Genomic DNA, 15,076 nt, shown 5'->3' with positions numbered 1-15,076 from the left:
GTCATATTTTAAGTTTTTCTCCTTCATTTTCTCTTCAGTTTTCTCCAATTGAAATTCCTATAGAAAGATGTTAGAACTCCAAGATTGACCTTCAATGTCTTAACTTGTTCAGTTTTCATATTTTTTCTATATTCTGAAATATTTAGTTGGCTATTCTATAAATCACTAATCCAGCCTCTATTTACGTACGTAAGTTTTTAATTTCTAAAGTCTCTTGCTCTTGAATTTCTTCATCACAGCAGTATCTTATATACAATACAAAAACATACACTATCTTGCCAACATCTCATAGGTACTGGATTGTTTTTATATTATTCTCTGCGCCCCAAGTTCTTCTTCTGGAAAGAGATGCTCTGGTTAGTCATGCTGTTAAATTTTCTTAAAAGTCTGATGAGCCCTGATTATCCATTTTTATTGATGAATCAAGGCAAAACTCATTGGAGAGAGCTGACATGGGTTGCTTCTGTAGATATAAAGAAATGTTTCCTTGATTAAGACTCTCCTCTGAATTGAAGGATTGACTATGGAAGGGCTGAAGAATAAATGGTAAGGGATGTCCACTGACAGCTCCACTTTGGGGTGTCTGGCCATGATACAAGTAGGCAGGGGACCAACACCCCTTTTTCCTTCCCTGCCCTCTGACCAAATAAAAATTTTATTCTGGCAATGGTGGACTTTGTGTTTTTCCCCTTGAGAAGAATTCCTCATGCCTTTTACAAAATTCAAAGTTACCACAAAATTTGTTCCCCTCTGAGTCCTTCAGCAACACCAGAAGCCCATTCCAAGCACGTTTTAATCTGAAGACAAAGCTACTGCTAACTGATATTCAACTGGGAGCAAAGAGACTCTGCTGTTCTAAATGCACTTCTAGGCCCCATTCTCACCAAACCCACCCCCATCCTTTCTGTTACTCAGTGTTCAGTGACACAAGACAAATGGCTTCTGTTTCATTATATGAGTAAGCTAGTGAGTATCACAGTGATCTAGGGTTGAACTTTTAAGCAATTTATACTCTGTTGACTTCTCAGAATAAACTCAGCCCAATATTAGCCCTCAGGAACTCAAGAAAGGTAAAAAATTGACATAGGACTGCTTCCCTGAGTATAAACTCAAGGCTTCATGCAAAAAACTGAAAAAAATATAAAAAGGTTCAAATGCCAGTTAAAAACATTTTATTCTATAGATATCTATGTTGGGTTTATAAAGAAGAAATAAACATATTGCCACAGGATGGAATAGATACTTGACCCTGTATTTTCGTCTGTGCTTCTCTTTGCCTAATTGTTTCATGCTGACAGGCTCGTCCCAATTTTGCTCTAGGCATAATCAATGCTATGGCTGCAAGGGAATAGTAGTACAGCATTTCTTATCTGTAAAGCTCTTTATTAAAAGTACTGTACATTCTGGCTTCTTTTTGCTGGTATGAAGAACACAGGAAGCCGACTGACTTCAGGGGGTAGCAATTCATAGAACTCGGTGACAATAGAACAGAGTGCAAAGTGTCCAAGGACTCTTTGTGCAAGTTCCTTTATAGAATATATTTTCTCCTTTTCTCACAGCAGTAACTTGCAGACCATTAAATTTCACACATTTCCTATTCATTTTCCATGTTAAAATATGGCTTATGACCCAGAGTAGAACTATCACAGGATTCTGCCCTGAAAGTCAACTTTTTACTATTTGATAATATATGACTTTTAAAAGACCAGCAAGTCATGGGCCATGAACCTATCCCCATAAGTGATTTAAATGGCTCAAACATGTGTACACCTTCACAAATGGACAAAAAAAAAAAAAAGCCCTGAAAACATTACAAAGGATAAGATAAAATTATCAAAGACTGCAATTGTTCCCATTAAGTAAGACCTTTAGTGAGACTTAACAACCAAAAGGTAAAAGGGAAGTAAAAGTCCTCCGAGTTGTAAATGCAAGCAAAAACAAAATAAGACAAACAAAAAGACACAGCTCTATCCCCAATTCCAAACAAGAGAAAAGCAAGCAAGTACCAAGGATTTAAAAGAGGCATTGGGTTTCACAAAACTTAATTTGATAAGCTCCTCGGTGAGAGTAGATTTTAAGGAAGGAACTTGTGGTTCTCTAAAGTCAAAGTTTATAAACTTTTCCTCTTTGGCATATTCCATTTTATAAACTAGTCAAAAAGAAACTGTTATGCCTTACATGTAGCAGTTAGAGTTCTTCCACTGAAGTTGAAATACTAAGCTATTGTAAGATTTTACTTTAAACCATCTCAGCCTATCTAAAAATTACTCATCTTCGTGGTTAATGTTCAATTCAGATGCCTAAGTATTTAATCTTGCCGTAAACTCTTAACAATATAGGTAGAAACAGAAAGAAAACATATTTTCTTAGGTTTTAAAACCACTAACAAGCAGCCTGGATTTCCAAAAGAGAATATAATCTGTTGTCAGGTGTTCTCTCTACATCTATTTATATGACATACTATTAAGCATTTAATAACCTATAGTCTTTTGCCGAATCACTTATCTATGTGAAAAGTAGCCTCCTCCTCCAACACCTCTATTATTCTCTAGGATATAATGCTTCAGATGGAGAAATGTCAATTCCGATAGCTAGAGGGAAGCTATAGTTAATAATATAGCTAATATAATAAGTGGTTATTATAACAATTATATATTTAATATATTAAATATTATGTAATAATTAGCCAATGATATAGCTAATATAATATAGCTAAGCCAATAGATATTAGAGAAGGTTTTAAGAGGTGAATAGTATCCCTTTCTTCTCAAGGGGCCAGGGGCCAGAGTAATAATGTGGGGAACTGGGGGGAAGGCAGGGGAGTCCCACGAAGACACAGAGAAAAGTTTACCTGAGGCTGCCAGAAGGAATATGGGTGGGATATTACTGGAAACCAAGGTCAGAGGTGGCAAAGAACTAAACATAAACTCCAAAAGGGAAATGAGGGTTAGGAAGAGAGGAAGAAAAAGTAAGTTTTCTCGCTGAGAGTATTAGAAGCAAGATACAATCAGGTATATGGAATGGGTTGAGGAAAGTGGTACAGAACTGGTGCTATCACCAGTTAAGTTTCTATAGAGGCACACAGTGCAGGTCACAGAGCCAGACGTGGTTCTTAATTAGTGAGCTGTCGCTGTGCTGGGCTCACCTGAAAGGGGAGATGGGAAATCAATCAACATGTGTTGATTAAGGGTTATTAACCTCTTCTTAAGGAGGCTGTTATCAGTCTCAGACATTTCCAAACTGTCCACAATCATGTTTCATAGATTAGTCAATCATTTAATAAGGGTTCAAAATATGATTTGATATTGCCCTTTAAAAAACCATTCAATTAAAATTTAGAAAATGTCCTTATTTAAGCCTGGGGTTCACATTATCCCTTATTAGAGCCTATGTTTATATTCACTACCACTGATTTCAAACTAGATGTGACCAGATCTGGACAAATCACAGAGTTAGGAAATAGCTCTCTGAAGAAGAAACAATAAGCCCAACAGGACGTTACTGTTTATGAGCCATGAAGCCATGTGCTTCAACCGTCATTCAGGCATCTCTGAAGGCAGCATGAATGATTTACATCAAACTGTGGGGAAAAAACCATTACTCACAGTATCAGAAAGGCAGGAACCGTTATATAAACATAACCAAAAAGCACATGAATCCATCATCTGCAATTTCCAGAAAAAAACACTAATTTAGGAATTAGATGGCGTTCCCATATATTATAAGCACAGACTATGATACGAAAATCTCTCTCTAAACTAAATCAATGTGTTTAAAAACTTTCACAACTTCCATGGGAATTCACACAGGATGCTCATTCTTGGATCTCTCCCCAGAACACTCTAAGACATTCCTTCCAAGAAAGAAAAGGCACTTAATTTTTACTAAGAGCTGCCTGACCTGAGCTTGTATCTTCTGCAAATTAAGTCTCATGATGTCTGGATAAGAAGACTATATGGATTATCAGTAACTGCTGACAGCATTTCTAGATATGGAAAAAAAAAGTTCCTTACTATTTTTTTCAAGTATCAATTTATTGCTGTGGCCTTGAGTAACTATCTAGTTATTTTAACACCATCATCTGTATCCAGTTAACTCTAAAATGGTACTCACAAGGCCAAGTTCCCTTCAGACTATCTAGCTCCATTAGACTTCCATGGCCCATGTATTAAACCCAACAAAAACTCATGCCACAGGGGAATATGGTGAGGGACTAAGGATGAAAACTCACTGGGGAAGGGGATCCATCAAAGTACCTGATAAGTAAGAAGAATAATTATATTTTTAAAGAAGTATATTTTCTTATCATTATTAACACTAAAAGTGTTAGTTGATATTGATAACTTGCATTACTATGAATAAGTACTATCAAAAATAATTTCTATTAGTATCTTAGAATGAATAATAATATAATCACACTAAACACACTTCAAATATGGCACATCTCTTTCAAACTTTTCAAATATTTTCTCTCACAAGGTCTTAAGAGTAGAATTCTTACAATAAATTATGGTGTCACACAAACACAATACTGCAGGCCAGTGAACTCTATATAAGAGGTTAAGTGACCACCAAAACAGAGTTAGAAGACAGCTTCTAAATTCCTATTCTTACATACCAATTTACTTAGTATCTGCTTATTAGTAGTCTAAGACTTTTCTTTAGTATTGACTCCTCCATGAATTTGAGCCAATGATTGCTTAAACATAATATACCTTTTTATAAGGTAAGAAAGGACAAACGCACATGAAACAATACATTTCATGCAGTCATGTCAACTTAATGAAAGAAACAGAAAACACTCCTCCAATAATAGATCTCAACCCTAACTCATCTAATTGAATCTACACCAAGCAGTTACAATTAGAGAATTGCTTTTTCACAATATTCAATCCTCTTCTTCAGGCTGCTTTACCTTGTAGCTAAAAGCCAGAGAAATGATATGATATGGTCACTTCATAAGGAAAAGTGAAGAACACTACCTCCTACTTCTAGTCTTCCTTTATCCTTTTCAAAAGACTTAAACAACTCCACCTGTAAGTTCTTATTAATTATATTGCCTTTGCTTCTGCATGAGTTTGGGTAACTACATTTCAACATTTTACCCTACCATTCACCTTAACAAGCAAAATTACACGGGGTGTTTTTACTCACTTCTTTAAAAACTTCCTAGAAATTATCAACAGATGTGTAACATTGACTTTAATTTATAGCACTGCTTCTTAATAAACATTTATTGAATAAATAAATGAACCGGGATGGTCACCCCAGTGCTTCCCAACTTTTTCCATTTCATGGCACACATGAAAAGTGTTTACAAGGATCCTGGATCACCCTAGAATTTCAAAGACTAAATGCATTTCCTAAGTATCAATACATACATTGCTATAACACATGTTCTACACCAGTGGCAAACATAGGTCAGGTAACCTACGGTATGACTTCCTCAGATAATCTCCAGGCATTACCTGTGCATTAACTATTCTAAAGAGATAATCCTACAAGGTGTCAACAGTGATAAAAAGCATTTGGTAGAATTAGGATTGTTACAGAAGCTGAAGGGAGAAATAAAGTAGGAAGCAAGCTGAAGTGTTTCACGTTATGTGAGACAAAGGTACTCTGACTACATTACGGATCCACTTGCAGAATCAGACAGAGAAATCTAGTCAGAGGGAAAACTTTTGTGAGATAGCAGTTGTTTACCTGACAAAACGGAATGAGCGTGACAAGTTGGGGACAAAAAGGAATTGCAAATACATTAACTTCATTATCTAGGAAAACATATTTATCCCACCTTCACCAAATTTTTTTCCTATAGGAACACTCCATAAAGAGATGGACTTTTTCTTCACCATGCTTGATAAAGAACACAAGCACAGACACTAAGATAGAGAAGATAATAAAAATGCCATACTACTTGGTTAGGAAATCCTTCTACTTGGTTAGGAAATCCTTCCCTTAACAGGAAATGCATTCTAGAGATTCTATCCAATAGAAAAAGAATTACAGATATCTATGCTAAATATATGGTTAGTTTAAAAGGCGGGGGGGGGGGGGAGTTTTATTAATAATGTCTGATGGTTATCTTATTATTATACTCCAAGAATTGTGCAGATAGGAAAAATGATTATTTATCTTTAGTAAGTTTAATATGTTTATTAAACAACATATCTGTAACATGTTGTTTTATACGGTACTGATCAGTATGTTTTATATGGTACATGATTAGCATGTTAATCAGTACCATATAAAACAACGATCCACTATTTTTTTTTGTTTATTAAATGACTGAATAAAAATACGATCAAATTGCAAGAAGTTAAAAAGAGATTAATTCCTATTATACAGGCCCATTTATTCTGAATTAATTAATTTTTCCACCTTAAAAGACTGATATGAGAACTAAGGGATATGCATCTTGGAATAGGGTGCAAGAGTTAATGAAAGCATTACAAATTAGCAAATCCATCAATAACAAAAATAACAGATTAGCATCAGGTGTAGATTCTCTTTCGAAGTGTCTTTCATTAAAGAAACATGTGCATTATGAAGTAGACATCAACTCAGAGTAAAGAGAAAAAAGAAAAAAATGGGAAAATAAAGATAGCAAAAAAAAAAAAGCAACCTGTACTCTAAAACTCTGATAAAAATTATCCACAATGAAAGAATAATCTACAATTCCAATATTAAGCTTTACCCCCATTACTGCTCCATTATTTTCATGCTTTACCTGAGAGGAATCAGCTTGGGCAAATTCTGTAGTGACCTTCAGTATCTGACGAAGATTTCGTCCTTTATCTTCAACAAGGAGGTAAGCCAGCAGAAGAAAAACATGCACAGGGATCGCTGTGGTAATAGGGAGCAATGACTCTACGGAAGCTAACCAGTCACTTATCGCAGACTCTTCTCTCATTACTTCAAGGATCCTCCAGGCTGTAAATATTGAACCATACATGCTGGTTATAGGGAACACAAGCTTGTAGGAGAGCTGAAAAGTAAACACAAAAAAAGGCATGAATAAATGAGATAATCTATCCGTCAGGAATACATTTCTGACATTCATTTATTTTTTATATTTCATTGTAAGAAATCAATCCTTCCAACAAAATGAATACAAAATTTTCCATTCCTGCCCAAAACCTCTCTGCACATATTTAAGCTACTGGGATTACACAAAAAGAAAATAGCTGTCAGGTGGATCTCTAGAATAGTTTACCAATTTTCCTCATGTTTACCATTTGCTCCAAGTTAAGGCAGAAAAAAAAAAAGAGTCAATATAAAAACCCAGAAGCAACAGAGTTTGGGAAAAGCCATTACCACTTACGAAGTATTCACCAGTGAGAGGGAAGATAGAAAAAAAACACTGTATTTGCCCAGCTCCAGGGCCCAGTAAGAGGCAACTCGGGGCAGATGGCAGATTTGGACCGAGGACAATTCATTTTTGTAACAGACAGTCTGTTGATAGGAACAGAGTTGGTTCAGCTGGAGCCTGGAAATTCATTAATAATTGTGAATAACTCCTGCAAGAAGAAATAGCCTGACAGCTCTAAATTGAAATGAAACCCGAAGAAGATGTTATACTTAAGTCAATCTGAGGAATGACTCCTCATGGAAGTCAAGTGGTGCAGTCAGAGTCAGAGACTGGATAGAACTCTGCCAATGTGAGCTGTGTGTCCGAATGGCCCAGGAGAAGCCACAGACATTAATGAGGAATTAGATATTGCCTGCTCAAAAAATAATTCAATTCATTTAGAGTACAATGAGACAAATTAGAAATTTCTAGATTATAACTATCCTGTTATTGGAGACTGACTTACATGGATAAGAATAACAGTTGAAAGGATGAGAAGTAAAAGTTAAGCCTTATAAAACTTTTTAATAACAACTTTATTGAGATATAATTCACGTCATAAAATCCAGACTTTTAAAGTTTATAACTCAGTGAATTTTAGTAATTCATAGAATTGTGTAACCATCATCACCAGCTAACTTTAGAACATTTTTCATTACCTCAAAAGGAAACCCTGTGCCCATTAACGTCCCTCTTTATTCCTTCTGACCCACAGGCCCAGGCAACCATTAATCTACTTTCTGTTTCTATTCTGACCATTTCATATAGTAGGAGCCACACAATATGTGGTTTTTTGTGACTGGCTTCTTTTACTTAGCATATTCTCAAGGTTCATACATGTTGTGTCTGATAACAATACTTCATTTCTTTTCATTATCAAATAATATTCCACTGTATGGATATACCATATTTTGTTTATCCACTCATCAGTTAATTGACACTGGGGTTGTTTCCACTTTTTGGCTATTATAAATAATGTTGCTAGGAATATTGCTGTAAAAGTTTTTCTGAGAACATAGGTGTTTAGTTATTTCAAGTATATGCTTAAGAATGAAGATAACCTTTATTTGAAAGTAACTGCCAGGATAAAAACATACAGGGAAGCTCTATCTTTACTGATAGGAAAAGATCTCACACAGAAAAACAAAAGATACATATAGTGTGCCTGAAATGCTACTAATTAATTTTTTAAAGGAAAGCACAGAGACCGTATATTTGTATTTGCATATATATGTGTGTGTATACATACACACACACACACACAAAGAAAAGTATTTAGACAAATATAGAAGAAATTAATAGCTACTAATCTTCATTTTCTATCTTAAGAGTGTGGAAACTGGACAAACAGAATCACAGGTGAGAAAGAGACTTCTCATTGTATACCATTTATAATTCTTACCATTTTAATGTATTACTATTTTAAAAATCATAAATTTTTAAAATTAAATGATACCTAATTTATTATAACCCTGTCTAAGAATTTTTTTCCCAAGAAGATGGAATTCATTAAAGACGAGAGTCAATTTCTTTAGCCTAATGACAAATAGCATTGGACTTGAGATTTAAAAGACCAGGACTTTAGCGCAGCCATGCCAGCTATCAGCTGTTACGCAAACTCTCTGAGCCTTACTTTCCTCATTTGTAATATGGAACTAATGCCTACCTTCCTGCCAAAATTATTGAAGTTGATAATGAGATAGTATCCACAAAGCACTAGCACAGTGCCTAAAGTTGCAGAGGAAAGAAAAATATTATCCTTGTCATCTTTAGGAGAGAAAAATAAAATTGCTGGATATGAGTATAAGAGAAAATAATTGGAAATCACCATGAACCATAACTCGAGTCAAAAGCAGCAACATCACAGAGTAAACATAGTGAAACAGAAAAGTAATCCTACTTTGCTTAAAGTATTAGTCCAGGTTTAGGCTCTGTTTTTTGTTTGCTTGTTTTCCTAAGGTAGAACAATGAGGAGAGGAGAAAGGCACAATGTTAAATAAGAGATCACAGAACGGCCTCTCTGTCCCATTGAGTGACAGCTGCCACTGGCACAGTCCCAGGGCAAAGGTGCCACCAAAGGTTTTCTCTCAGCACCAGCTACCAAATCCTAGCCCCACCGCCTGGGGGAGGACCTGTGAAAGTGCTGGTAGGCCCTGTGTTTTAGAGGAGAAAGTAGGTGTTTAAAAATAAAAGAGAGGTTCATGTCAGGTGAACTATATCTCAATAAAAAAAATAAGAGAGAAGAAAACACAGAAAAATAACATTTAACTGAATATTAACTGGTTGCAAATCATCTTCAGACGTGAAATACTTGCGAACCTTTACTTTTTAAAAACCTAATATGAAAAGACAACCCTCAGGGGGCTTCCCTGGTGGCGCAGTGGTTGAGAGTCTGCCTGCCGATGGAGGGGACACGGGTTCGTGCCCTGGTCCGGGAAGATCCCACATGCCGCAGAACGGCTAGTCCCGTGAGCCATGGCCGCTGAGCCTGCGCGTCTGGAGCCTGTGCTCCACAACGGGAGAGGCCACAACAGTGAGAGGCCCGTGTACCGAAAAAAAAAAAAAAGACAACCCTCAGAATGGGAGAAAATATTTGCAAATGAAGCAACTGACAAAGGATTAATCTCCAAAATTTACAAGCAGCTCATGCAGCTTAATATCCAAAAACAAACAACCCAATCCAAAATTGGGCAGAAGACCTAAATAGACATTTCTCCAAAGAAGATATACAGATTGCCAACAGACACATGAAAGAATGCTCAACATCATTAATCATTAGAGAAATGCAAGTCAAAACTACAATGAGGTATCACCTCACACCAGTCAGAATGGCCATCATCAAAAAATCTACAAACAATAAATGCTGGAGAGGGTGTGGAGAACAGGGAACCCTCTTGCACTGTTGGTGGGAATGTAAATTGATACAGCCACTATGGAACAGTATGGATATTCCCTAAAAAAATAGAAATAGAACTACCATAGGACTCAGCAACCCCACTACTGGGCATACACCCTGAGAAAACCATAATTCAAAAAGAGTCGTGTACCAAAATGTTCATTGCAGCTCTATTTACAATAGCCAGGATATGGAAGCAAGCTAAGTGTCCATCAACAGATGAATGGATAAAGAAGATGTGACACATATATACAATGGAATAATACTCAGCCATAAAAAGGAACAAAACAGGTATTTGTAGTGAGGTGGATGGACCTAGAGTCTTTCATACAGAGTGAAGTAAGTCAGAAAGAGAAAAACAAATACCATATGCTAACACATATATATGGAATCTACAAAAAAAGGTCATGAAGAACCTAAGGGCAAGATGGGAATACAGATGCAGACCTACTAGAGAATGGACTTGAGGATACGGGGTGCGGAAGGGTAAGCTGGGACAAAGTGAGAGAGTTGCATGGACATATATACACTACTAAACGTAAAATAGCTAGTAGCAAGCAGCAGCATAGCACAGGGAGATCAGCTCGGTGCTTTGTGACCACCTAGAGGGGTGGGATAGGGAGGGTGGGAGGGAGGGAGATGCAAGAGGGAAGAGATATGGGGACATATGTATAACTGATTCACTTTATTATAAAGCAGAAACTAACACATCATTGTAAAGCAATTATACTCCAATAAATGTTTAAAAAAAACTAATAAAAATTTTCAGGTACACTAAATATTAACAATAAGACATCTGCTAGTACTTCTTTGTCTAAAGAGGACTGACAAAGAAATCGTGAATGCAGGTGAACAATATAGATTTTCATTAACTTAAAAGAACAACAGTTATCTATAATGTTGGCTAAAACAGGCTTAACAAAAATGGGGCCAGGATTTGATCTGGAGAGGGAGTGTGGAAACAAACCTAGAGACACTTAAAAGTAGGACCAGTTTTTGCTAGAAGGAATTTATCACTTACCAGACCAGAAGCAGAAGACTGGAAAAGATAAAGCCTTAAAGAGAGTCCTTCAACTCTACACCTCTATGAAGAATCTAGTCAAGAGTTGAGAGGCTTGGTAGTGGTTAATTATCACCAAAAGACAATGAACACCATCCCCGGTATCCATGTTATTAAGAAGACAGTGATAACCATTTTGACTGGTGTGAGGTGGTATTTCATTGGAGAGGCTGTGGAGAGAAGGCGACCCTCCCCTACACTGTTGGTGGGAAGGTAAATTGGTGCAGCCACTATGGAGAGCAGTATGGAGGTTCCTTAAAAAACTAAAAATAGGGCTTCCCTGGTGGCACAGTGGTTGAGAGTCCACCTGCCGATGCAGGGGACACGGGTTCGTGCCCCGGTCCGGGAAGATCCCACGTGCTGCGGAGCGGCTGGGCCCGTGAGCCATGGCCACTGAGCCTGTGCGTCCGGAGTCTGTGCTCTGCAAAGGGAGAGGCCACAACAGTGAGAGGCCTGCGTACCACAAAAAAAAAAAAAAAAAAAAAAACTAAAAATAGCGCTATCATATGACACTTCAATTCAATCCCACTCCTGGGCACATATCCAGAGAAAAACATGGTCCGAAGGGATACATGCAACCCAATGTTCATTGCACCACTGCTTACAGTAGCCAATACATGGATGCAACCTAAATGTCCATCAACAGAGAAATGGATTAAGATGTGACACATATATACAGTGGAATATTACTCAGCCATTATAAAGAATGAAATAATGCCATTTGCAGCAACATGGACAGACCTAGAGACTGTCAAACTGAGTGAAGTAATTCAGGCAGAGAAAGAGAAATATCGTATGATATTGCTTACGTGTGGAATCTAAAAAGAAATGATACAAATGAGCTTATACAAAACAGAAACAGACTCACAGACTTAGAGAATGAATTTATGGTTACTAGCAGGGAAAGGTGAAGGGAAGGGATAGTTAGGAAGTTTGGGATTGACATGTACACCTGCTATATTTAAAATGGATAACCAACAAGGACCTACTGTATAGCACAAGAAACTCTGCTCAATATTATGTAATAACCTAAATGGGAAAAGAATTTGAAAAAGAATAGATATATGTATATGTATAACTGAATCACTTTGCTGTACACCTGAAACTATCACAACATTGTTAATTGACTATACTCCAATATAAAATAAAAAGTTAAAAAAAAGACAATGATAGAAGCCCAAGATCTAATTCCTTTTAACGTCCAACCAAAAGCTTTTACGAAACCAGTTTACTTCAACTTACTATTGATTTACTGTTTCCCTGTAAATCTGAAATGCTGTTATTAACTCCAAGTTCAGCACAAAGATGATAAATCACTGTTCAGCTAAAAAAAACTCAAAAGAACGAAGTGGAGGCAATAGAGTATAGGCAAATCTAAACTCTATTTGTCAAACAGACAAAATCTGAATCTCAATCCTACCATCCACTACCTGTTCAATGAGGGGAAGTTAATTAACCTCCCTAATTTCAATTTCTTCACTTGTAAAATGAGTATTATAAGATTATCATCAAGGAAATGCAAATCAAAACCACAACAAAATAGCACTTCACACCCACTAGCATGGTTATAATAAAAAAGACAGGCAATAACAAGTGTTGGCAAGGATGTAGAGAAACTGGCACCTTCATACACTGCTAGTGGTAATGTAAAATGGTGCAGTTGCTTTGGAAAAGTCTGGCAGCTCCTCAAATGATCAAACATGGAGTTACCATATGGCCTAGCAATTCCACTCCTAGGTATCTACCCAAGAAAAATGAAAACCTATGTCCATACAAAAACTTGTATAGGAGTGTTCATAACAGCATTATTCACAATAGCCAAAAAATTAAAATAACCCAAATGTTCAACGGATGAATGAAAAAATAAAACGTGGTATCTCCATACAATGGAATATTATTTGGGAGTAGTTTCTTTTTGGAGTAATAAAAGGGTTCTAAAATTGATTGTGTTGTTGTGTACACAACTCTGCAAATATACTAAAAGCCATTGAGTTGTGTACTTTAAATGAGTAAAGCATATGTACGAGAATTTTATCTCAATAAATCTATTTTTAAAAATAACCAGGGCTTCCCTGGCGGCGCAGTAGTTGAGAGTCCGCCTGCCGATGCGAGGTACGCAGATTCGTGCCAAGGTCTGGGAAGATCCCAAGTGCCGCGGAGCGGCTGGGCCTGTGAGCCATGGCCACTGGGCCTGCGCGTCCGGAGCCTGTGCTCCACAACGGGAGATACCACAGCAGTGAGAGGCCCGCGTACAGAAAAAAAATAAAAAATAAAAAAAATAACCAGCCTCCCACTGCATGACCCTTGGCAAGTTACCTAACTTCTCTACGCCTCAGTTAACTCTTGGATAAAATTAGACCAATAATATTAGCTACCTCAAAGAGTTTGAGATAAAATCAAATGACTTAATATATGGCAAAGCACTTAAAATGGAGCCTGAACGTAAGACATGCTTAATAAACAGCACCATGAAGCAGGGGCTTTGTTGCCCATCTGGCCAAGGGCCGGAGAGCTTCAACCATTAGTCCAAGGCCACACAGCTGGAAATGGCAAAACAAAACTATTTCAAAGTTACTGTGAGAAATGAGTTGACCCATATAACTTCTTACACAGAGCATGTGCTCAATAAATGTTAACTTTAGCTATAAATAGGACAACAATCTATTACAAATTTTGATTTTTTTAAGAGACAAATATTCAAAATGCTTTCTGCTTATTATATACTACTTCAAAGCAACTGTGAATGAAACCTACTAGGCACTGCTTTATTCCAAGGTAATAAAGTTCACAGTACTTTATTTAAGTTTGAATAAAGTACATTATCAAAAAGTACCAGTGAATAAATGTATGACAAATCCTAGCTCAGTCACACTGTCTCTAAATCTTTCTGTTGACTAAAACATTTCTCCAGAGCTGAATCTTGCCCTACTATATAATTGCAGGAATTTAGCTTTTAAGTCTCTTTCCCACTTTATTTCACCCAACCATGGCTCCCAAGAGCATGCAAGAGACCCCAGCGGTTGGCTTCCTGTGTCCCAGCTCTGGCCTATGGCACTCCCAGCACACTTCACCAGCTAGCAGGCCATAACTGCAATCTTTCCAACAAGCTGTGATATCAGCCTTGAGCGGGGAGATCCATTTAGTTCCATCCTTGCGTACTCTCCCTCAGCCCTAGAAGTAGTAACTGCTCCCTACACTGGTTATTGAGATATTCCTTAGAGCCTCATTTACAGCTTTCAATAATTAAACACCTTTTACTAGTTAACCATTTTTCGTATTAAGTTTTTCTTTGTTCAAATTATCAGTGTGGTTTCTCTCTCCTAACTAGACCCTGACTCATACACTGGCGCTTTCTCCACCCTCCCCCCAACATTCTTTGGGGTAGGGGGCAGCAAGATTTTAAGGACTTTAGAGTTTACAACCAGTGTTTGATATTTTCACCTAGGAGAACACAAATAGGTGGTTTTAAATATCACATTTAACAGCTACAAAGGGATCCTGTTTTTCATACACCATAAATAAATAAAAGCTTATTAGATTATGTTAATCTTTTATTTGAAAGAGATGAATGGCTGGCTTGATATCTTTTTTAATTCTTAGAAATTGGGACAAGTTAAAATATGTTTTATTTCTTGGTTATCAACATTTCAGAAATGGATAGGTAATAGAGAACTACATGGTACAGTATATTTACCCTTGGTTTCATTTATCAGAAGAATTGTACTTCTGAAGAAACGCTTTATTTCTAAACCAAACACTCTTAAGTCGG

General features: G+C 36.9%; 1 protein-coding gene across 4 annotated transcripts in view; it reads right to left on the bottom strand.

The window, feature by feature from the left end:
• Positions 1 to 15,076, bottom strand: part of FOCAD (focadhesin) — a 310,232-nt gene that overhangs the window by 194,867 nt on the left and 100,289 nt on the right. For 3 of the 4 annotated variants that reach the window (XM_082843135.1, XM_082843136.1, XM_082843138.1), the window contains one exon: positions 6,731 to 6,988. In XM_082843135.1, coding sequence (XP_082699261.1) covers positions 6,731 to 6,988 — 258 coding nt within the window. Of the gene's footprint in view, positions 1 to 6,730; positions 6,989 to 15,076 lie in introns of those variants that run through there. The other variant, XM_082843137.1, reaches the window with a different exon arrangement.

This window comes from Leucopleurus acutus, assembly GCF_964270905.1.
Source record: "Leucopleurus acutus genome assembly, chromosome: 7".
NCBI classification, from domain to species: domain Eukaryota; kingdom Metazoa; phylum Chordata; class Mammalia; order Artiodactyla; family Delphinidae; genus Leucopleurus; species Leucopleurus acutus.
Note: the sequence above shows the minus strand (reverse complement) of the source record. Positions and strands in the feature narration are given on the sequence as shown.